The following is a 24,535-nucleotide window of genomic DNA, read 5'->3' as shown; positions in this document are numbered from 1 at the left end:
GAGCCGGGAACGATTTCAAGAGCCGTCTATGCAGCAGGACTCAAACAGCTGGCACGCAAGAATATCAGATATGATTTTACTCACCTTCAAAGCGTCGGACGAGTGCTAAATTGTGGGCCCGAGGAATCTGACAGAAAGCTAACAGCAAGAGCATTTGAAAGGCCCCCTTTTTTGCATTTAATCTTCGAATTCGACATGACAAGGGCACGGAATAAGGCTCAGAGTCAGGCCCCGGGTCTCTTTATACTCATGGAAGACGTCACCATTCTGAGAGACAGGATTCTGCACAGCCGCGGAGGGAGCAGGCAGGTCCCTGCAGTGATGCAGTGATCCAGTAACTGCTTATCAGTCTGCTGGCCTGGTTTCCTACAAGAGTCACTGCGACCTTTGACCCGTTTAAATATTTTAGAACCATTAAGCAGAGAGCACTTTGTGCCTAGAGAGAAAATTATACACGTCTGCAAACTGCTAACAGCCTTAAAGGGCTTTTCATTTAAAAAAAAAGTTGAACTTTGATATTACATTTTTATTTTACTCTCACCTACCCTATGCTACTTTGTAAGGGTAAATAATTTCATGGCTCTGCACACCTGATTCCAAATTTGAAAAGATTACTATAGCAGGGGTTTACAATGAGGGAGACACCAAATGAAAATACACCAGCACTAGGCACGCTGCACCACTAATGCATGACCTTATAAGTAAGTAAAAACTAAGCACCCTTTTTTGGGGGGTGGGGTGGCTTGAATATTGTTCAAGTGGGGAGTGGGGCTTCATGATTCCATACAAGACCTCTCTCACCTTTTTAAACAACCTTTTTAGGAAGTTAATTTCAAAACTGCCAAGAAAGACGACCTTGAAATTTATGTCGTCGCCGGGTGACAGGTCATGGTGAGCCACGATATTACACCCTTTACTTACACCTCTGGATTATCTCCTCCAGGAGGATAAATCATGCTACAAGGTCATTCCTTGTGGACAACCAGTGGATGACCAGGTACTGTCCCAGGGTGGACATAATGGTTAAAAAAAAAGTTTCACTGTAATACACAGAGGCATGACATGCACAATATGTTCTATATGAGCAAGCAATACAAGGAACAATTCCATAGAGCTGCGTTTCCCAACCAGTCCTTGGGGACCCACAGAGAGTCCGTGTTTTTGCTCCTCCCCAGCTTCTGGCAGCAGAAATGTGGACTGTCTGTGGGTCCCCAAGAACTGGGTTGGGAAACACTGCCATAGATCTGCCATAGAGCCTCAGGAACGTTCACACATCCATTCAATCATTCACTGTCCATAGCCGCTTGTCCTATGCAGCGTCGTGGGGGGCCAAAGCCTACCCTGCAGGGTATGGGCACAAGGCAGGGAACAACCCAGGACGGACCGCTACCCTGTCACCGGGCACCACACCACTCAGACACACACTTAGGACTGCATTTTTCTTACTAAGACAATGGTTCTGCTATCAGTTACTGACCAAACAACAAAATTAATTCTGAAAATTAATTCCAAAATTAAACTATTATTTACTTAGCTGGACCACATAAAAAATGTAAATATACTGCCAGTTATACTATTAGTGCATTTAAATAAAAACATCCAGCATACTGTGACACATTATGTAATAAAACATTATTAGGTGTTGGCCACTGGATTTCTTCATGTGAAAGGCAGATTTGGCAGTTACAATGTTCTTGGTGGTGCGTCCATTAAGTGCCAACAGCCTCTTCCAGCACAGATCTTTCTAACCAGGATAATGCAAAACGTCAGAAGTGATTCCCGTATAGCTGATCCGGCTGCCTTATCATAGGCATGACATGTAAAAACAGGGCCTTCGTCCAGCTCGGCCAATAGGAGACTCTCCAAAATGTCAGCCTGACATGAATCCACAAGGATGACTCTCCCAACAGCTGGCTGCCGCGCTTCCAGTAGCTGTTTCTGCCCAACTGCACACTCAGAAAAGATGAAATGGGTACAAAAAAAAGCAACATCCATCACTGAAGTGTTCATATGGATTTTTAGAAGTCACATGTGATAAATACCCCAATTTTTAAACTAAAAAGAGGCTCATTCTGACAGTCTGAAGGAAATTCACACATTTCAAAACGGAGGGACATCATATTAAGTAAAAACAAAAAATAGTGTTCACGAATGTTTGTAGGCTATATGGACATTTGGTGGGGGGTGGGGTGCAGGGTGCCTGAATTCCCCCCCATTTGAGCAGCTGCCCCTCAAGAAGTCAGTGCACGACACTCTGGAAATCATCATTTGGGGACAGTTTACAGTGATGGTCTGCTTGAAACCTAGAGTGCTGACAGCTCTTCAGGATTATGCTGCACAAAAGAACTTAAGTCAGGTAAAAATGCAGATCTTGCACCCGATTTTCACGAAAGAAAAAAAAAAAACCCTTTCAGTTCAGCTTTGATGACAAGTTCTTCTCTTCCAGGAGGAATTTCAGTTCACAAATGATAAATGATTAGTGATAAATGATAAATGATTAGTGATAAATGATAAATGATTAGTGATAAATGATCAGTGACAGTTCTTCTAAAGCGCTGTGGGAAACATCTTTTGCCAAAGAGAAAAGATAAAAATGCAAAAAAAAATTATTTTTCATTAAACTCACAAAAAATATGGCAAATTAGCAACAATGAAATGGATCACAGTTTTTGATACCAGTGTTATACCTTGTGCAATTTTTGTGACATGTGATATTCTATAAGCATGTGCCTTAATAATAGTGAAAATTTCACTTTAAGTCATTAACAATGTTCCAACCTAAACAGCACATGCACCTAGTGATTAATCTGTTACACACAGGTTTTGTGCCTAGAGGTTCAGACAAGCACATGATATGAAGATGAAGTCACGTGAGGTACAGAGTTCTTAAAATAACCAAAGTCACTCAACAGCTTTGCTGACATGTAATTCTCTTATTTTCCACTCTGACCTTTCACGCACACACTTATATATACATACGTACGTATATATATGCACATATACATATATACACATATATTATATAATAATGTTATATAACATTATATAATGTTAGATCTGTCTTCATGCTACATGCTGTTCTCCTTCCAGTTGCCATATCAACTTGCAACATTGTTGGCAAATATTCATGTCAAGCTCTTTGAGACGATCCAAGTTGGGAAGGTCAGACGCAGAGAGGAAGTGTTTGTTGAATAACTACACCGAACGAGCTGCAATGCACATGCTCTCCCCCCATCACGAATAACTACACCGAACGAGCTGCGATGCACATGCTCTCCCCCCATCACGAATAACTACACCGAACGAGCTGCGATGCACATGCTCTCCCTCCCATCACGAATAACTACACCGAACGAGCTGCAATGCACATGCTCTCCCCCCATCACGAATAACTACACCGAATGAGCTGCGATGCACATGCTCTCCCTCCCATCACAAATAACTACACCGAACGAGCTGCGATGCACATGCTCTCCCCCCATCACGAATAACTACACCGAACGAGCTGCGCGCCAAAATTAGGTCAACGTCGAAAGGATTCAAATTAAAGCAGCGGAAAAAATATATAATATAATATATAAAATATAATATATAAAAATATATAAGGTTGCCTTTGTCATATTGTTAATGGCGCTACTTACTGATGCTTAATAGGAGCCACGGACAAGCAAGGGTCTATGGCTGTGCAAGGGAGATAGGACACATTGAACAATAAAGAAAGGACAGCTTATTATGATTGAAAAAACAAAGAGCACTGTTCAAAGAATTACATTTACACACACACACACACACACACACCTGCTCATAAATCCTCTGGTTTGCAGAACAATGACAGACAAGGATGGCGTCCACCCTACCACCCTCTACCTGCTCAATGGCAGAGTGAACAAGGTTGCACTACTCAAATGAAGATGTTAGCTCAAAATGCGTCCAGTTTCATATTTCAGACAGCAGCCTTACACAGAAACACCCCACACAAAAAAATCATGGTTATAAATCTATACACACCTCCACAAGATATGGTTTTGAGAACTTGAATAATATTCTAAATCAACGCACCCTCATTTGCTCCTAATGTAAAGTATCAAACCATAAATACATTTCTAGGAATCTTACCTTGCCTTATTTTCCTTAATAATCAGAGGTTATACTTTCAGATGAGACACTTGGATTAGAAAGTCTGTTCATTTAAATATCACAATTTCCTGAGAAAGATGTTTAGATATTTTAAACTGTTGTTGGCTTTCCAAACACTATAGCTATAAAACTTGACTGCCTTTTCTGTACATTTCCTTTCTTCTCATAATAGTCATTTAGGCACAAAGCCATTAGCTGGACACACCTCGTGTTCAAAGCGCCCAATTTTAAGATTTTGCACTAAAATCGGCACGCACCTCAAATGAGTGGGAACCTCACATTTCCAACAACAAATAGAGCAGGCAACCGTGACAGAGCAATGTGACAATGGTCCCAGCGTTTGTGAAAGGTATGTGCCGGTTCTTTTACCTGCCTGTATAAACATTTCCCAAGTCTGTTACCTATCAGACAACAAAGATTAATACCGAAAGCAAGAGTAAATCTTTAACTTCGGGGTTGACTAAAATTTGACGTTGCTGTGACTGCACGCATCATTTCATGTTGACCTAAGTTATTAGGTCCAAAAGTAAAGTTTAACCTTCATTAACATCCCAAATATCTCAAATCTGAAAATAACCAGAATCCTAAATCCGACATGCGAAATTAGAAACGACTGAATGGAAAACCATCAATACTGCCACCACCGGACCACTGATACAGAGACTGGTTTTACCTGATTAATGTGCAGCCGGCGCGCGGGACCCTAACAAATACTTTCTATCTAACGATCCGCATTATCGTCGCGCGGAGGATCAGAAACCTATAAACATTTAATTATTATGTGATTGGTAGTTAACAAAACGCCACGAAAACGGAAAATACCACCGGCCTCTCCTGCGGCACTTAAAAAGTAATAAAACGCCTTAAGGCGCAGAGAAGAGGTCGGCGTGTCATATTTACGTTACGGAATCTCCCCGTAGTCAGCGAAAGGGAACGTGGCTTTTTAAATAACAAACCACATAAATAATGAAAGCGTGTCCGAAATGTACATCCTCAAATCATAACATACATACAAATGACGGGAAGCATAAAACAATCCAGTGCAACCGGGAAAGCAATCCTCTGCATTACGGCGACATCATAAAAGCTGGAGGTTTGGGACCGTGGCGTGTTTTGCGGTCCCGGGGCGGCAGCTGCGGACCGCCAAGGTTTCCTTTACCGTCCTTCGACAGGGCAGCCACCGCTCCGGCACCTTGCTAGCATTACTAGCCGATCAGATCCCGCTGCCCGCGCCGGGGCCACGTAGCTTCAGTCGCTAAACGACAGACAGCGAAAGCTGAACCAAAAGCCCCCCGTTATAACGTAACGCTCGATTACGGGAGTCCGGGGGCGCAAACACCCTCAATGAAATAACAGCTAATACCCCATAACTAGCACGAAATAGGATTATTTGTTGACAGATTACCCCTTTTGTTAATTCTCCGTAAACAGCGATTGATCATATATTTGACCGAGATAAGATACCTTGTATCATTTACATTAAATGCCCGGAGGATTAGATGCTGTTTGCAGTAAGTATGTTGCCAAAAGCGCCGTCGCCCAGCGACAGCTTCTGGTCGCGGGCTGACATTTTCTCCGAAGCGGTAACACCTACCTCGCTTAGTGGCTCATGCAGCGTGTAAAGGCGCTCAGGCTCGGCCGTAGCATCACGCTAATCGCCGCATCAGCCGGCCCCGGCCACCGATCCCGGCCGCATCGCCCCCAGCATCAGGCTGACATCCAGGTCTGCGCGCCGCGGTCAGGTCGCTTCCTGAGATCTATCCGGGCATCTAGGAGGACGAGCACGGCTACGGAGCCGCTTCTGTGCGGGAGAAGGGGGCCACCTTCCGGCGCAGTGCCGCCTTTCCTCTCCTGATGTCGGTGCGGAGAAAATACGTGGGGCAGTCTGCTGTCCGTCAGCTTTTTACGTAGAATTACTTTATGTTCGAAGCAGTAGTTTATGCTTTTGAAATGGTTTATTTTGACCAACAGTAGTAAATACAGGGTTGCCCAATTTGGTCAGCTTGTTGGAGTAAGATTTTCAATTCGAGACACGTCTATACACTTATATACATGTATGCAGGCGCGCAGTTAGCACCAGGGACGGATGGGACGGATCTCCTTCAGATTCAGTGACCTCGATCCGTCCCCTCCACTTACAGGACAAAAAAACAGCATCTGCCGTCTTTGCACAAGGAAAACATATCCTTGGTCCCCCCCCAATTCAAAAATCCTATCTGCGCCACTGCATGTATGTAACAGTTTTACCTTGTTAATAGTCTGTAGGCTTTTAAAACCAATCCAACGCTTTTAATGTAGCTAATTTTAGGTTTATAATGGAGTAATATAGATTTGCTGTAAGATTTCTGTAAATAACAGTTCGAAATACTTGTTACTTCCTAAAAAATGTTGCTCTAAATATAATTTCAACAAATAATTAGGTATTACACTAGGTTGCATTTTTTGTTTTATTAAAAAGCGGAGTGGATATGTCGTTTAATAGCGACCGCATTCACCTTTACATTTTATCGCATACATTTTGTTTATAGCAATTTTACATCGGTGAATAGTTTATATCAGGTGCGAATCTGAAGAAATACGGGACCCCCATCTCTGGGGGACTGATGTCCCACTAAATAGGGTCTAGAACACACGTAAGCTACGAATAATCACAAAATATCGCACATTTCATTTCGACATTTATCGCTGAAGACTTTGTACTATTAAGAACGTCGGCCACAATTACCTGTTCTGAAACTGATGTAACAGGTTTTATCATTAGTTTTTTTCGTAATATAAATACACACTGTATCCGCAAATAAGCTTCGACTGAGTCTTATCCCTAAAAGTACACTCTGCATCTCAGTGGTTAACATTAACACAATGAAACACAATGAAAAACAAATAGTGGTGGCACAGTCCAAACTGTGCCGTGACGAGATTTAATTATTTATTACAAATAATTTCTTTAAATGTCCATATCGAGGGAGACTCATATTATTGCATATTACCAGAGGACAAGCTTCCGAATGGTGAACAAAATTGAAGTGGTATAACATTATCGACAGAATCCTGATGAAATACTAAAACTGCTGATACATTACAGAACATCTTGTAACTTTTCTTTGACTATAATTCAGTAACTATTATATTACACAAATAACCTGTTATAAGGTAAACAGCATCATTTCATTCCGATGGCTTATTATCAAGCAGCATGATTTCCAAATACACTATGTACATATCCATTATATATAAAAATTGTAATTAAACATAGGGCATCACATAAGGGGACAGAACTAGCCGTATTTCAATGTTTGTTAAGGAATTCTGTAGAAAGTTTACAGTAGATCGACAACTGTTTGCTTATTTTATTTCAAGTGCTGGACAGTGAAGACCTTGCCTGTGAAGGAGAGCTTCATGATTTGTAATGTACAGGCAGCACTGACCTACTGTAATGCACAGGCAGCACTGACCTACTGTAATGTACAGGCAGCACTGACCTACTGTAATGCACAGGCAGCACTGACCTACTGTAATGTACAGGCAGCACTGACCTACTGCATCCAGGAGTCACCCTCTGCTTTTAGGATACCCTTGATCTTGAGAGGAGCTCACAAAGGTTTCACCCCTTAAAACAATTTACAGGACGACTGAGGTCTGAGTGTTTAAGGTCTCATCGTACAGCCAGCTCTGGGTGAATTCCTTGGACTGGTGCAGACTTTCAAACAGGATTTTGTACTCTTCTGGGAAAACGTGTCCTGTCCGGATGTCCTCTAGTAGACCGAGCTCATTAAGCACCTTTGCCCCGCTTTCAGGAGACCATGAGCTTCAAGAACAGAGTGTAAAGAAGGAATGAGAACCTGCTTAATGCATGAAACATCTGCTAAATGCATTTTAGAAATTTTGATTTTTATAACAGATGCTTTTGTCCAAAGTAATGTGCAAGTCAAACACATCAAAAGCAAATAGCTGTCAAGGAACCATCATTTAGCGCAGTGAAAATGTATTTGCCTGATTTCCTGTATTGCATATTTTTTGGACGATGGTTTCAGAGTTTTTTTTTTAAGAAATGTAATATTGATATCAGTCTAACATCAGAAAATCTACACAAATAAACACCACCGTGAGAACTTGGTGGAAACCAAATCTAAATGAATAATACAATGACAACATTCAGTGCCAAGTGAACCTGCGTCAACATGATCACTGCTGCTTGCTGAGAGTCAGTGGGAAAATGAGGTTAGTGCGAAAAGGGTCTAACACATTCTTCATGGAATTAGCCTGATGGCAGAAGGTATGATCCAGACACATCGCTAGGACCTTAAGACATCGGGACATAGCACCGGTTCTCAAACATGGGTGTTAAAACATCTGAGCTGAACAAATCATTTGGGGCTTAAATCCCTCTATGCTCCAGCCTAGTGATGCCTCTGTTATGATCTAAGTGATCCAACATTAAAGCGAAGCACCCTGAATCCAACAAGATCACTTAGGACGTTTTGGGTCTCTAATCTAAAAAAAATTAAAGATCTGTGTTGTGGTTCTTGCATTATAATGAAAAGTGATAAATTGCCTTCGGTTATATGACAGGATGCTACTTGCTTTCTAATGGGATATACGCTGTATACTCACTTTAACTGGTCAATGAGCAGGGCTTTCTTCTTAGTTAAGCACTGCTTGACCATCATGATTAGGGTCGCCCCGTTGGCAGGGGTAAGATTCCCGGAAAAAAGGCTTGGGCGGGGGGTCAGCCTTACCAGGCACAGGTGGTCATTCGGGAGCTGGTTCGAGGGACAACAGCACACAGTAAAAACATCTTTATGGTAAAAAGATATTCTGAGGAACAAATGGCAATGCAGTGAAATCGAGACGAGATACGTGCGCATGCAATTATCAAAGTTTCAATGCAAATCTGTGAAATAGCCAAGAAAAAGAATCTCTTGCCTTCGTTTTTTGGGCTGTCAAAGAACTACGTTTTGCTGAGGTCACAAAAGTCGTCCATGGTTCCTAAAAATGTAGAAAATTAAAACATGGATGCTGTTCAACCGAATAGTTACTTCAGCATTAGTTCAAATACAAGAACTCGTGGCCATAGGTGGAAATTAGCGGGGGAACATTTCAAACTGGATTTAAGGAAGCACTTCTTTACACAGCGTGTAGTCAGAGTATGGAATAGTCTTCCTGATAACGTAGTGCAAGCTGAATCCTTGGGTTCCTTTAAATCAGAGCTAGATAAAATTTTAACAACTCTGAGCTATTAGTCAAGTTCTCCCCAAGTGAGCTCGATGGGCCGAATGGCCTCCTCTCGTTTGTATAGTTCTTATGTTCTTATTCTTTAAATGTCACATTCTCTTTCCTGTTCATTTCATAAATCAAAGAGCAGTGTAAACATACTTTGGTGATTCAGTGTGTGATTGTTCACTCCCTGTGCATAACTGCCGGTGCAGAATGAGACCTCTCACCTTGCGGAGGAGCTCGATGTCACAGGCCATCTGCCACAGCACCCCAAGGGGCTGGTACTTCTTCAGATCCCCTGGAGAAGCAACCAGTTTCTACAATGGACATGCAAGAAAGCCACAAATATACCAACAAGTAAGAAAAATTAAGATTCTATTCTAAGGTTATAGGTTTAGTTTCGTCATTGTTAGGGACCAAATCAGCCCCCCCCCCCCCCACCCCCACCCCGTAAGCAGTTGGACTGTAATCAGGGCTCAGCAACTAGTTTTAAGGTTACTTCAAGGAATAATGTCAGGTTACCAAATACTCCTTCTCGCTCATGAAGATGACCAATTGCACACGGCCATAGCGGAAAACTGACGTGCGCTCAAAAAGGGAATAGACCAGCTTCCACAAAATGCTCCTCTCATTCCGCTGGGGGAAGATTCCCATCACCTTCACTGGAACATCTGGACACAGAGACATAAATAATGCATTTCAAGAGGCTACGAACAGACCTCACAGAATCCATTAAATTTGTTCAATTTTATTGTGGTTAATTCCAATGAGTTAGATTTTTCATTCAAAATGTGTTCTAATGGAAACATTCTACATAATTTAATTTAACTAAGATTAACATAATTTCCATATTCTTGCAGATAACAGCATCATACAGCCTAATAGGGAACAAAAATTTTACTTCTGTGTTTACTGTACTTCGGAGTTATCAACTTCTCTAATCTCTTCTCCCTATTTAGTGTAGGAGCCTTTTTAAGATAAACAAGAATAGAAACATCTTTCTAACAGCAGCAAAAAACCTTCCAGTTTAACACATGTATTGATAGAAAGAAAATCTCCTTTCAACCTTGTCCTTTTCTCTGAAGGTCTGTAATAATACATGCCAATTTGATTTGTTACTAATATCTGGCATCACTTGCCAGAAGGTGAGTAATGTTTACTGAATGCCTGTGAGACTAACCAGCAGTCCATGGAACTTCAGAGATGCCCAGGTCATTGAAGAGCTTGTCAGAGTACATGGACGGGGGCTTCATGGTGCCCTGTCCGAGGGGGTCCAGCTTGAAGAAGTCACAGTGCACCACCTCCAGCTGCCCATCCAGCGTATTCTCCAAAGCCTTAGACACAAAGTGCATACCCCCATGTTAAAGAGCATGACATGGGCGAAACCTCACCACACTTACAGGCCAGCGGATTATGCAATAAAACATTAGGTGACAGACATACTCACCTGCAGATCATTAAGGAAGCTCTTATCACTCTCCAGACCAATGACCCTCTGTGCCCCAGAATTCAGCAGAGCCCGTGTCAGTACCCCTGGGCCTGGACACAAACATCAAGAGCAGAAGAACGATATTTAAAGAAGATTTCTAAACAAAAAAAAAACAAAAACACAAAAGGCTAACAGTTAACCTGTTGCACTAATCTGATGCAAAACCCAAAGACAGGTATCTTTGTAGCAAATTGTACTAGGCTTTAAATATATAAACAAAAACACTAACTTGAATCTGAACTATCAAAGTGCCAAATAATTCAAATTTTAAAACATATAACACACCAGGATTGCACTCGAAGATGGCAGCCTTCCTCTCTGTCAGGTCTCCTTTCAGGTGATCTGCCACCAACTGGGCAAAATCCGGATCCACAATGAAGTGTCGCAGGTTTTTGCACGCCAGTGCCTTACGTGTGTTTTCCTCTACCTCATCCGGGTCGAGGAAGTCGTATCTAGACATGGGGCGGCACTGGCTTTTCAGCGACCCAGCTGCAGCAGACAGGTTCCTCTGCGAGAGCCCTGGAGCTGCTGAGATGAGCTCCGCTTTACTCTGCTGAGACTGAGTCTGCCCAGCGCCTCCACAGGCCGAGTCCAAGTAGTAAGTTCTTTTGTGGGCATGAGTGACGATTCGTATACATGCAGACGGCCTGAGATCATGAATAGTCTGCAAGCAGCCAATGGTGCTCCGTATTCCCTTCACCAGTAGCCTGGGGCCATGAGATGACATTGTTGGGAAGAGCTATAACTGCAACAGAAAAAGCAATAATGACCAAAAGCACAAGGCAGAAGATGACAGTTGCACAAGTAATGTAAAAATGACCAAAATATCGTGATGAGGCAAATATGACGGTCTATCACAGTAACTAACGTTTTGAGTTTTATTTTGCACTGTATTAAAGTAATATTAGTAACCATGTTAAAAAAAAACGAACGTCTAGTTTAACCACACACACATAACGAATTTTGTGCACAGTTCAATTAGTAAACTACACGTGACCAGTGTTTGTAACTGGTTGGAAATGGGCATAAAGCATTTTGTCATATATACACTAAAATATTGGAAAGGCGTGCTTTGTGAGCTAAATCCCTCTTGAATCTTCAATCTAAATACAGTAGCTAAATACTTAGACTGCATATTACGTAATACACTTTAGTTCCTTGCTTAAAAATAAGTGCGAACATTTTCCGCAATATTAAAACGCCAGAAACACTGCATTGGAAAACTACAAAATCAAATACATGCCGTGCCGTATACAGCTTATATATTTGCGTATTGCGATAATGCAGCTATATCATGGAAACCGGTGCTGTACCTTTAAAAACTCATATAGCTACCGACGATATCACTACATATTCCGCCGTTTACATAAAAGAATAGTGGTAAATTATATAGAAAATGCAACTCTGAACTGGTGGGTAGCGTGGCTGGCCGTATAAAGCCGCATGGTCGTTTAGTGAAGCGTTTCGCAACAGCTAAATTTACTTAAGAAGCCCTCAAAACCATGACAAAATATAATGACTTATCTGTACCGTCGGGATGGTAATATCCGTTGAAATCCTGTTGCTATTGTTTAACCTAGGACATCATTCTGTCCTTTACTTGTGTACATGACATTGAAACAGTAGTTCGATCGCCACTTGTTTCAACCCCAGCGGTGCCATGAGTCGTGAACGTCACCCTCATGCGCCAGAGCAAAGATCTCTGGGTAATGTAGAGCCGGTAACATTTAAGAAGCACTGAAACTACTGAATACAGCTGCGTGCCTGCACAAATACGTAATGCAATAAACATAGGCATTCACAAAAATTGGCTTTGAGAAATCGCTTTGTCTTCATCAAACCAGCATAATGGAAGACATATCAGAGTTCAAAAGAGGACAAATTTTATCCTATGTGTAACAAAGATAACAGTGTTTTGTTTCAACCAACTAGTCAATGTGACTCTTTATACTCAACTGGTTAGTTGAAACAAAATCTTGGTCTGGATTTGTACTTTCTGAATTGGAACCTTCCACCTCTGCCTGTATCTGTAGCTCATCATCAATTTTCCCTTACGAAACATCCTGAATGGACCTCTACTGACCCACTACCAGCACCTTCCCTCCACACCCAGTCTGGTCCAGTTCAGCCTGGACCAGAATAACTACTTGATGGTGCACCATTACTGATGGAACTCCAAAGAGAAAAGCAATATATGATGCCAAATACAAGGTGAAACTTTTTAAAATGTCACATACTAATTTATATAGTATTAAACATGAACAATTTTAGCAGAATAAAACTCCTTAATGTATAGCAATATCACAGAATGACGTTGATATAGTACACATCATTTGCACAAAGAACCAGTGCATTATTTATGCACTGAAAATGCTTTAAAATACCACATGCCATATTCATGTAAATTTATAGATGAACATTTTCTCAAGCATATATTTCAAATAATTTCATCGTGTGAACCTTTTAAGCCATATTTTACTTACATTTCTAAAATAAATAGCATTTTGGCACTTTATAACTTTAAGATTAGCATTACAAGATTATTATTCGCTCCTTCAGAAGCAACTTCTCTTTACCAATGGGAAATAAGTTCAGATTCAAATAACCAATAATCAATAGAGCTGGGGCCTGCATCACGAAGCAGGATTTCTTGCGGAGTCAGATAACTTGTCGGATTTAAGGTAGTCTGGGTTAAATGCAAGTGAACAGAGATAAAGTCCTTTTAAACTGCGGTAGCTTAAACCCAACAAGTTATCCGGCATGAAGTCCTGCTTTGTGATACAGGCCCCTGCACTCCTGCCGTCGGCTGCGTCGATATTTTCCAACCCAGATCATTTTAAGTGATCCATCTTGAAAAGGTGGTTTCAACTTTTTGTCTTAGTTAAGTTACACAATGGTTGTTGTTGTTTCAGTGTTTAAAGTTTCATTGTAGATCCAACTCTGCTTGAATTCTTTAGTCTGATGCAGACTTTCAAACACAATTCTGTATTCTTCAGGAAACACATATCCTGTCTGTATGTCTTCTAGCAAATCCAGGTCAGTCAGCACCTTTGACCCATTTTCTGGACTCCATGCTCTATTAAAACAATTGCAAAAATAGGATCAAAGGAATGACATTTTGCTGTATATGAAGCAAATCTCTTTATTTACTAGTTTCTCCTTAATGTTGACAGTTACCTGTATTCGCTGAGATAATACTGTAAGCAAAATGTTTACAGCTAGCACATTTTATAATATAACTATTTTAATAAAAGATTTAATAACAGATTTATGGTTTCTTGTTCTACTTATTCACATTAATGAACTAAAATACTCCTTAGTGAACATTAATTGTGGAATATCTTCAATATATTTAATTTGGTATCAGATTTGTTTACTTACTTCAGATGGTCAATCAGTTGGGTTTTCTTCTTAGTCATGCACTGCTTCACCATCATGATTAAGGCCGCTCCATTGGCATGGGTGAGGTCACTGGAGAAAAGGTTTGGGTGAGGGGTCAAGCTAACCAAGCACAGGTGGTCAACTGGAAACTGTTGGAAGGGGATGATAAGTACAGACAATGACACACTGAATCCTCAAGATTATTATGACATAAACAACATTATTCTGCAGCACAAACCCTAATGGCTTTCAACGCACTGTGAAATTAACTTGAACAAAGGTAATGTATATGTATTTTGTATGAGTGCTTAATGTGCTTCTGTAGGAGTGATATATAAGTAACATACTAAACTGTATGTGATTTATGTCTGAAATCCAGTACTATTAAAAATGTGAAAACCATGATCTTACTTGTGTATTTTTGACAGGGGTACCATGTCCCTTGGAAGATATCACAAAAGAACTCATTGGCACCTAAACAGTTAAAAAAAAATCAAGATTTCATCAGTTCATATTATTATTTCAGCATTAACAAGGGTAAGACATATAATCTAATTTGCAATTATTACATATTGAACATCAATTTATAGCAAATCCTTCACAGATATAAAGGCATTAGTATCAGTTTGGATGATGTTTTATCCTATGTGTAACAAAGGTAACAGTGTGTTTTATTCCTGTCCTCACCTTTTGTATCAGCTTGATATCACAAGCAATCTGCCATAATACACTCAATGACTGGTATTTTTTAAGATTTCCTGGTTGAGCCACAAGTTTCTATAAGAGAACAGACATCACTTGTTAGCATTTGTTATAATTTAACTTTGTAAGTAAGGTGCAAGCAAATCAGAAAACTACTCTGGGTTGTCAAAGCTGATCTGGCTAAGGATTCAAGTTACAGATAGATTCTGAAAATTCCACCAATGAATGAGAAAAAAAAAGTCTCTAAAATGTAACTTACAATCCCAGAAACCATGGAAAGTGACACAGCAATCACCCTCCCACCCACCGCAAACTGCGTGCTTACCAAATACGCCTTTTCACTCATGAACATGACTAACTGCACTCGGCCATAACGGAATACAGAAGTGCGCTCAAAGATGGCGTATATGAGCTTCCATAAAATGCTTCTCTCGTTTCTCTGGGGGAATATTCCAAGCACCTTCACAGGAACATCTGGATACAGATTGAAGCAGTTAATTTAAAAAGGATACAGAAATAACAGAAAGTGGGATTCATGCTTTCTCAAAAGACAATTGAATGAAGTTATTATTAAATTACAAAATCTTTATGCTATACCACTAGATAAAGGAAGGGCTAGTTGTTTAGTAATGGGCAGAAACACATAGTACATTACTGCTTGATGGGTATGTGTGTGTGTGTGTGTGGGGGGGGGGGGGGAGGTGGGCCTGGGGGTGTTTCAGCATCTGGCCCTATCGTCTGAATGAATGAAAAATGAAAGTGCCCCCCTTTGATGTTTCAACAAAAATAACACAAAATCTCCCTCCAAAGACCTTGATAATTTACTAAAGGTAAAGGGACGTTTAAATTTACTAAGGGGGGGCCCCCCCCATGTATGAGATCTGCCCCTCGAAAAGTCTGTGCACATCAGTAAAACCAAGATACATAACACATACATTTACATATACATATAAATATATATACAGGTATATGCCAACTAAAACATTGTCGAATTCTTTCCACCTCCCTGACTCACTGACCAGCAGTCCATGGAACTTCAGAGATGCCCAGGTCATTGAAGAGCTTGTCAGAGTACATGGACGGGGGCTTCATGGTGCCCTGTCCGAGGGGGTCCAGCTTGAAGAAGTCACAGTGCACCACCTCCAGCTGCCCATCTAGTCTGCTCTCCAAAGCCTAAAACCAAAAGCAGTACTGTAAGACACAGTGTCACAAAGATAACAGCAGGCATCCAGGTCTCAGGGCATCTGTTGGATCCAAACAACCAAATATACGTAACTGACTAAGAAAAGCTGCGTGAGATGACAGACATGCTCACTTGCAGATCTTTAAGGAAGCTCTTATCACTCTCCAGACCAATGACCCGCTGTGCCCCAGAATTCAGCAGAGCCCGTGTCAGTACCCCTGGGCCTGGACACAAACATCAACGTCAAAGTATTAAGGTGTTAAAAAACAAAAACAATAAAAAAGGCTGCAGTCATCTGAAGCAGGAATGAAGAAGTATTTTTGTTTTCTTTAAAATAAAGCCAACAAATAGAAGTAGTTGCGCTAGAATTAATAGACACAAAAAATAAATAAAATTCAAAAAAACTAAATATGTAACAACAAAGTGCCTAATTACTTGATATTTAAAAACATACAACACACCAGGATTGCACTCGAAGATGGCAGCGTTCCTCTCTGTCAGGTCTCCTTTCAGGTGATCTGCTACCAGCTGAGCAAAATCCGGATCCACCACGAAGTGTCGCTGATACCTGCACGCCAGTGCCTTATGTGTGTTTTCATCAACATCACCCGGGTCAAGAAAGTTGTATCTAGACATGGGGCGGCACTGGCTTTTCAGCGACCCAGCTGCAGCAGACAGGTTCCTCTGCGAGAGCCCTGGAGCTGCTGAGATGAGCTCCGCTTTACTCTGCTGAGACTGAGTCTGCCCAGCGCCTCCACAGGCCGAGTCCAAGTAGTAAGTTCTTTTGTGGGCATGAGTGACGATTCGTATACATGCAGATGGCCTGAGATCATGAATAGTCTGCAGGCAGCCAATGGTGCTCCGTATTCCCTTCACCAGTAGCCTGGGGCCAAGGGTTGACATTTTTAGATGACTTGTTCCTGTATATGAAACAGCAAATTAAAAAAGGTCACCAGAATCACGTGGCTGCAAGTATGCTAGTTCTCTGAATAAAATGAATAGTCATACACTATGTCATCGAGGTAGTTCTTCATTTAGGCCTGTTGTACACGATAAAATCTTAAACCATGTTAAACTCATGACTGTTGAATGCTACAAAATGGCAAAAATACATTTCAAAGTGGATGACAGTTTTCTGATCTGTAACGCAGCATACAGTCCTAGAAGTATTGGTTATAAACAGAGATGATTCTTGTCGTGACTGTATTACTTATTTGAAGTACAACATCACATAAATTAAACTGACTGTATCTAAACCTTTTAAACTAAATACAAACTTTCGATTATAAGGAACAGTAACATGACTCAACGCAGAATACTCAGCGTAAAAACGTTTGCACGCAGTAAAACACCATATATGTTTTTGAGCAAAGGTAGCTTTTTGTGGCTCGTTGCCATCACTAGTCTGAGACATAATTACTAAAAAAGAGCTATAACGGTGCTAAGCGGAGAGGAGCTTCTTGGGAGTATTATGAATATGTTCATTTCGTTAACAGGGGAGCGTTTCTCCGTGTTTACTATCATGGAAACAGTCTCACTTTTAGATGGAGGGGATGTTCCTCCCGGTTAATAAAGGAACAATGATTCCCGAGACCGAAAGCTGGATATGCATTTTACTAAGATGCAGAACACAACAGATAACACGTTTGGTACATGGTAGCGAACCTTTTAATTTTGCTCTAACAAGTAGAGGGCTGTTATAACAACGCAAAGGTCGTGGGTTCAAATCCCCACAAATTAACGTATTACTATAAGTCGCTTTGGATAAAAACCTGTGATAGATAAATGTTGTTCCCCTTTAACTAACATTTTCCTATTTTTACAAACTGTACCTTCAGCTATTTTTCCGTGTCCACGATGATATCGGCGGTGTTTACATGCCTGCAGGAACATGACCCCATGTCGCCGATTCTCCTCACACGTTGATATCTAGCGACAGGTCAGCACATCGTAGTAGTTTTTGATAGACGCTGAACGTCACTGTAATAACCGGCCTGCAGACGGACTTAGTGAATAGGTTGATCGACATGCAGCACAGTTCTGCAGCTCTGTGACACTTTCCGCCAAATACCTTGCAGATAGTCTATCGCATATTCTAAAGTTTATCTTATTCTAGTGTTGTTGGCCCTATTTTTTCATGTATACTCTAGATATTACTACTAATTCGTTATTTATCTTTGCACAAATGGAAATTCTATAATATATACATCTATGCACCACAAACACCCGTGTATTTTCATTTTCAGTATTTCTGAAATCACACCTCGATCGCACTTCATTATTATTTATTACATAAATATTCAGGCGCCCGAGTTCAATGCAGTTTAGTCGCAGCATAAGTTTACATATCATCGAACTACAAAAAATATGTATTTTATAGCGATTAATAACAAAACAAAAATTCATACTTTTTATATGTGCCCAATGACAGTCTTAATTCAGGTAACTGAATTAGTTGAAACCGCGACCTCTTCAGGAAATGCAGCGAAAAAGTGAGAGCAGAAGAGAAATTAATTCATATTCCCTTATCAAAAACAAAGTACGCAGATCCCCAAGCACTAGGGACACCAGAGAAACTTGCGCAGCCGTCATATGACGAAGCGGAAGTGTAGTTCACAGAACTGCACACGCATGCGCATTATGGCCATACATGATACATATCAACCCGGTTCGCCGTTTGAGGACCAGGCTGGAACATGGCGCGTAAACTCGAACGCTTCTGTAGTGAAGGAAAGGGCAATGGTTTGCGTGCTGCCCTGCCGATAAGAGCAGGAGAACAGATATTCACGGCTGAACCGTACGCGCACGTTGTTTCTAAGAATGGGATGGGAACTACGTGTGAATATTGTTTTTCACGGTAAGATGCCCAAACATCTAACACTAATATATATATATATATATATATATATATATATATATATATATATATATATATATATATATATATATATATATATATATATATATATATATAAATATAAATAAAATACATAATATAAACAATGACACTTTGACAGAAGAGTACTCTTATTTTACGCTGCCCTTCAAACATAACGGGATATTGGCAGTCTTAGTTTGTGTTACTGAGTTTGCACTTTTGCTGCTTAGGAAGTTTATGTTGCAAACTAATTCCTGCAACAGTCTTGTACGTACTTGTGTTTTTACGATTGCACTCTCTCTGTAATCCTTAGTTTATTAGTTCTTTATGGGTCAGTGTACAAGCTTGAGAGATATGATCTGGGTTGGATTTGGTGTGTCATGTAGGGTCTCATTTACCCGTTGACTTAATTTGCTCGGTTCTGCCTGTGCTCTCAGGGTGTGATTGTTTTTCAGCAGTGCTTGAAGCGGGCCGGTACAGTCACCGGTACGTACCGGTACCTCTTGTTTTCCTCTTCGAGTACCGGGAACGTTCTTTGCGTAGTGACACCTCTCAAAATCTACCGGTAGTGAAAAACAAGGTGAGTACCGGTGTTCTGTCATAAAATACTACCTATCGAGACGTGCTATCGAGCCTTTCTGCGCATGTGCAGTTCCACCGTTTTGGGATTAGGGTTAGGCTTTAGGGGTTAGGGTTAAGGTAAGGGTTTTGGGGGGTTAGGGTAAGAGTTAGGGTTAGGGCTATTGATTAGCACTACGGTAGCATTTTTTGACAAGGCAGCATATATTGACAGAACACTGGCACCTGTTTTTTTCACACTTCAAGCACTGTATATCAAGACAAAGTAGAGGCAATAGTTTGTTGCCAGGACTGGAATAGACATCAGCTTGGGCGTCGTTAGGTCTGATTACTGGGGGCTGTGAGCCTAACCCTGAAGCCAGTACATCCCCAACAAGGCCTCATTCAGCCGTAACAGTGCATGCTACAGGTAAACTTGACTTAGCCCACGATCTTTTCAGTGGCTAGAAACAGCCCTGGGCATAAGTGCACATAGTGTCACATCACCCATGCATGCTGTGTCTGCATGCTCCTCCAGTGTTGTGTGGGTTTCCTCTGGCTAGTCTGGTTTTCACCTGCAGTCCAAAAAAATGCAGTGTTGCAGTTTGACCAAAAATATAGTGGGTGAAATCTTATAGAAGTGTTAAACATCTGAACAAGCTAGTGAAATCATTGTAGTTATTTGACAAGTATAAATACATGAAAGTGAAAGTAAGTATTGAATTACAATTCGTTAAGTAAGGTATTCAGAAAGGAGGACTAGAATTGGTGTCTTTGATGTGATGCATACCTGGACAATTCTACAGCGGAGGTAATTTTGTTACCAAAATGTCATGCATGTTGGGATAAAAAGGCAGAAGACCGATGGTATTTCAGACAGAGTAAGTCAGTTCTTTTCACATTGCTGCCAGATTCAGTTGTAATTCTGTTACCATAGAACCATAGTCTTGAGTCAGTCACTGCCAAATATGGAGTAGCAGTAGTCTCTCAGAAGAGTGGTGTTTCCCGTCAGGTGAGAGGTGAGCATCTCCCCCTAGTGCACTGGAGGTGAATTGAGGTCCACAAATGGCACTGATGCTGAAGGAGGGGGTGCTGGGCCTCCTCTTTACATGACAGGTTAAGGATTTTGTTGAGCCACTAAACACTTCAGAGCAGCATGTGTCTCAGTGGGCTAAGCCTCCGTGCCTGTGATCAGAAGGTTGCAGGGTCGAGCTCACACTCAGCACGTCTGTGGGTCTCTGAGCAAGGCCCTTAACCCCCAGGTCCCTGAGTGCTGCTATGGGTGGCTGCCCTTCGCGGACAGCTTGCTCTCATCTACAGAGAGCAAGTTGGGGGAGGCGTAAAGAGAATTTCCCCATGAGGATCAATAAATGATCTATTACTATTATTTAACAACAACAACAACGACGACGATGATGATGATGATGATAAATTGAGAGGCCTGGACATCTTACAGAGATGCCCGCAGACCAAAGAATTAAATTCTTCAATAACCTTTACTGTGGTCTTAAGGTGTTTTTGGAAGGTTCTGTACAATATCCTTTGGCTGTTTTATTTTATTTAGATAAATTATGTGAAATAGTGCATACAGTTTTTTAAATTATAGAGGAAGAAGCTGGTGGATTGAGGCGGAGCACGTAACAGCGGCCTCCCGAGATTTATCCTGTATAACATCATAAAGATCAGACCTTTTCTATCTCAATATGCAGCTCAGCTTCTAGTACAGGCACTTGTCACTCCACAACTTGCCTGCAGCAACTGTCTGTTGGCAGGTCTGCCAGCTTGTAAAAACACGACACGTTGTCAGTGGTGTAGTGGGATCAGCGTTTCATTTAGCCTCAGCCTCAAAGCTAGCTGAATGCCCATTTGTTAGTGATGGCCAAAACGACATACCGTGAACCATTTGCAGTATTTTTTTGACCCCACTAGATGGTGCTCTTGGGTTGGTTTGAGGCATGTTTTGGGCCCTTTTTGTACTGAGCGCTCCATCTGGTGGGGTCAAAAAATGCACCAAATTGAAATCTGATCGTTTTTAAGTTGCATCCTTGTCACCCTTTTCACCTCTGATGAGTTTGCATCCCAGTAAATGTAAATGTAGGTTCATAGATGTAAGCCAGAAATTCTTTTAGACTGCTTTGACTGTTGTATCCCCCTGAGACCCCACCCATTCATTTATGTCCATTGTAGTGGACGTTTTATTTTTGCATCTATCTTTTCACTGATGTTGGGAAACGTATTTATTCCTGTTGTGCACTAAAGAGGACATGCTGTGAAATTAAAAAAATAAATAAATTTGAAAAAATCTAAATTGTAAGATGTCTTATTTCCTCCAAAGACAAATAACCTAAAATTGAAGGACACTTTTTTTCCTTGGGTCTCAGGAGGATATGACTAGATCTTATGGATGATTTGCTAGGGAAGCAATTGCCAGAATTCCTTGTTTTTAATATGGAATGATGGATTTACATTGTTTGGAATTGGTTTTGTAATTCTTCCTGGAATTGTTGGCAAAAGACTGAGAATCTGTTTGAGAGCATGTTCAGATTTGAGTGCTCAACAGTTCAAGCTGTATACATAATATATTTGTTTTGTTCAAAGTGAAGATCATTTTTTAATGTTAATCTGTTTTATGTATATGCTTGTAAACTCTTAATATGAGATTATTGGACTACGGGTTCCTTGTTTTTATTTGAGGATTCTGTGTGTTACCTTTTAAATGCACGGCGGCAAACGGAGCATTCGCTTGTCAGATTTGGTGATATGCATGTACCATTACAGCTGGATGAGGCCTTGATGGGGATGTACAAACACACGTTTACATTTGTTGAACCATAAAACATAAAGGAGAACACAGTCTTACCTCTGCTTTTCGCTATTGGACATTTAAGGAAGCTCAGAAGGCACCACACAGTGTGGTGGTTAGGAAAATGGAGCTGAATCCAGAGGGTTTGTTAGCTGTGACAATCTGTCTGTTTTTGTACGTATTGCATAATAGAAGTTCAGATTTTTTGACTCGCAGTTGATCTGTCGAATTACTTGTTACAATGTAATACATGGACCTGTATAAGATAAGATCACCCAAGACCCAGCAGCTGTATGAGAATTAGCAGTAGTGAATAGTTATGGACACTTGGGGGCAGTGTTATCCCAATAAATATTACATAAATTAGGTTGACTGATTGTTCGTGGGCATTTACATTATTCATTTCTCCAGTTAAATCATAAATGAGTTATTACCCTAATCCTTACATTCTTAATTTTAATTTCTATTATAAAGTCACATACTTGTTTGTTTAGATGGAACTTTATTACACCATGTAGTAAAAAGATGCATTTACTGTACAAAAACATTATTGAAGAAATAGGAAGGAACATCGGAAATAGGAGGAAAGAGGTAAATAAAATCTCATTTTATTGCTGTCGCTAGGATTATATTAATTCTTAAACTGCTTCTTCTTCATTGGACATCTTTCACCAGATTCCACTAATGCCTCCTTGTCCTTTGGTGAACTCTGCTGTTGCATCCCCCCCCCCCCCCCCCCCCCCGCCCACCCTGCACCCCCAAGTCTATACACTGTTCAGCCTTCCAGTTCACACACATTAGTGGGTCTGTTGGCTGAAGTCTCGGGGTGGCGGCTCTACCTTTAGTGAGGGGGGGGGGGGGAGCAATAAATGGGCGAAATCAAGCCGAAAACGGACATGGAGCAGCACTCGGGTGGTGGAAGGGAGAGAAGCCGGAGATGGAGCAGCACTCGGGTGGTGGAAGGGAGAGAAGCCGGAGATGGAGCAGCACTCGGGTGGTGGAAGGGAGAGAAGCCGGAGATGGAGCAGCACTCGGGTGGTGGAAGGGAGAGAAGCCGGAGATGGAGCAGCACTCGGGTGGTGGAAGGGAGAGAAGCCGGAGATGGAGCAGCACTCGGGTGGTGGAAGGGAGAGAAGCCGGAGATGGAGCAGCACTCGGGTGGTGGAAGGGAGAGAAGCCGGAGATGGAGCAGCACTCGGGTGGTGGAAGGGAGAGAAGCCGGAGATGGAGCAGCACTCGGGTGGTGGAAGGGAGAGAAGCCGGAGATGGAGCAGCACTCGGGTGATGGAAGGGAGAGAAGCCGGAGATGGAGCAGCACTCGGGTGATGGAAGGGAGAGAAGCCGGAGATGGAGCAGCACTCGGGTGGTGGAAGGGAGAGAAGCCGGAGATGGAGCAGCACTCGGGTGGTGGAAGGGAGAGAAGCCGGAGATGGAGCAGCACTCGGCTGGTGGAAGGGAGGGAAGCCGGAGATGGAGCAGCACTCGGGTGGTGGAAGGGAGGGAAGCCGGAGATGGAGCAGCACTCGGGTGGTGGAAGGGAGAGAAGCCGGAGATGGAGCAGCACTCGGGTGGTGGAAGGGAGAGAAGCCGGAGATGGAGCAGCACTCGGGTGATGGAAGGGAGAGAAGCCGGAGATGGAGCAGCACTCGGGTGGTGGAAGGGAGAGAAGCCGGAGATGGAGCAGCACTCGGGTGGTGGAAGGGAGAGAAGCCGGAGATGGAGCAGCACTCGGGTGGTGGAAGGGAGAGAAGCCGGAGATGGAGCAGCACTCGGGTGGTGGAAGGAGATGGAGCAGCACTCGGGTGGTGGAAGGGAGGGAAGCCGGAGATGGAGCAGCACTCGGGTGGTGGAAGGGAGAGAAGCCGGAGATGGAGCAGCACTCGGGTGGTGGAAGGGAGAGAAGCCGGAGATGGAGCAGCACTCGGGTGGTGGAAGGAGATGGAGCAGCACTCGGGTGGTGGAAGGGAGAGAAGCCGGAGATGGAGCAGCACTCGAGTGGTGGAAGGAGATGGAGCAGCACTCGAGTGGTGGAAGGAGATGGAGCAGCACTCGGGTGGTGGAAGGGAGAGAGGCCAGAGGGACATGCTGTGACAGACGGGGGGGTTAGAGCTTAATGGGCCCCAGGTGTTTGCTTGTCTGTGTGTGTATGTATGTGTGTTTTTGACGGTTTGGGTTGGGTTGCAAAGA

At 42.0% G+C, this 24,535-nt stretch overlaps 4 protein-coding genes across 13 annotated transcripts in view; 1 reads left to right on the top strand and 3 right to left on the bottom strand.

The window, feature by feature from the left end:
- cnsta (consortin, connexin sorting protein a) overlaps positions 1-6,332 on the bottom strand; it is a 31,583-nt gene extending 25,251 nt beyond the window's left edge. The window contains exon 1 of one of the 3 annotated variants that reach the window (XM_072699031.1): positions 5,732-6,332. The gene's annotated coding sequence lies outside the window, so the exon portion shown is untranslated. Of the gene's footprint in view, positions 1-84; positions 4,383-5,731 lie in introns of those variants that run through there. The other 2 variants (XM_072699029.1, XM_072699030.1) reach the window with 2 other exon arrangements.
- A 689-nt stretch (positions 6,333-7,021) lies between these two features.
- On the bottom strand, positions 7,022-12,912 carry LOC140577588 (dimethyladenosine transferase 2, mitochondrial-like). 2 transcript variants are annotated; one of them, XR_011982528.1, is made up of 10 exons: positions 12,374-12,912; positions 11,129-11,588; positions 10,802-10,893; positions 10,535-10,688; positions 9,877-10,025; positions 9,582-9,671; positions 9,064-9,126; positions 8,752-8,900; positions 7,647-7,945; positions 7,022-7,565 (listed from the first exon to the last, which is right to left on the bottom strand). XR_011982528.1 is itself a non-coding variant. In XM_072699028.1 (9 exons), exons 2-9 carry the CDS (start codon positions 11,568-11,570, stop codon positions 7,759-7,761), a joined length of 1,326 nt encoding a protein of 441 aa, XP_072555129.1. In that variant the 5' UTR covers positions 11,571-11,588; positions 12,374-12,912; the 3' UTR covers positions 7,022-7,758. The 2 variants fall into 2 exon arrangements, 1 of the variants encoding a protein (XP_072555129.1); XM_072699028.1 differs by having other exon boundaries at positions 7,022-7,945.
- A 146-nt stretch (positions 12,913-13,058) lies between these two features.
- On the bottom strand, positions 13,059-18,695 carry LOC111857682 (dimethyladenosine transferase 2, mitochondrial). Of its 6 annotated transcripts, none has more exons than XM_072699022.1 (10): positions 18,518-18,695; positions 17,942-18,192; positions 16,571-17,029; positions 16,242-16,333; positions 15,946-16,099; positions 15,252-15,400; positions 14,912-15,001; positions 14,636-14,698; positions 14,225-14,373; positions 13,059-13,919 (listed from the first exon to the last, which is right to left on the bottom strand). In XM_072699022.1, the coding sequence occupies exons 2-10, from the start codon at positions 18,000-18,002 to the stop codon at positions 13,730-13,732; spliced, it is 1,407 nt and encodes a 468-aa protein (XP_072555123.1). In that variant the 5' UTR covers positions 18,003-18,192; positions 18,518-18,695; the 3' UTR covers positions 13,059-13,729. The 6 variants fall into 6 exon arrangements, with proteins under 6 accessions (XP_072555123.1, XP_072555127.1, XP_072555125.1 ...); XM_072699026.1 differs by having other exon boundaries at positions 17,991-18,192; XM_072699024.1 differs by having other exon boundaries at positions 17,942-18,114.
- Positions 18,696-18,771: 76 nt separating this feature from the next.
- Positions 18,772-24,535, top strand: part of smyd3 (SET and MYND domain containing 3) — a 161,013-nt gene continuing 155,249 nt past the window's right edge. For both annotated transcript variants that reach the window (XM_072699033.1, XM_072699032.1), the window contains exon 1: positions 18,772-18,966. In XM_072699033.1, coding sequence (XP_072555134.1) covers positions 18,806-18,966 — 161 coding nt within the window. In that variant the 5' untranslated portion in view covers positions 18,772-18,805. The remainder of the gene's footprint in view (positions 18,967-24,535) is intronic.

This window comes from Paramormyrops kingsleyae, chromosome 14 (genome assembly GCF_048594095.1).
Source record: "Paramormyrops kingsleyae isolate MSU_618 chromosome 14, PKINGS_0.4, whole genome shotgun sequence".
Classification (NCBI taxonomy): Eukaryota; Metazoa; Chordata; class Actinopteri; order Osteoglossiformes; family Mormyridae; genus Paramormyrops; species Paramormyrops kingsleyae.
This window is presented reverse-complemented; position numbering and strand designations above follow the sequence as displayed.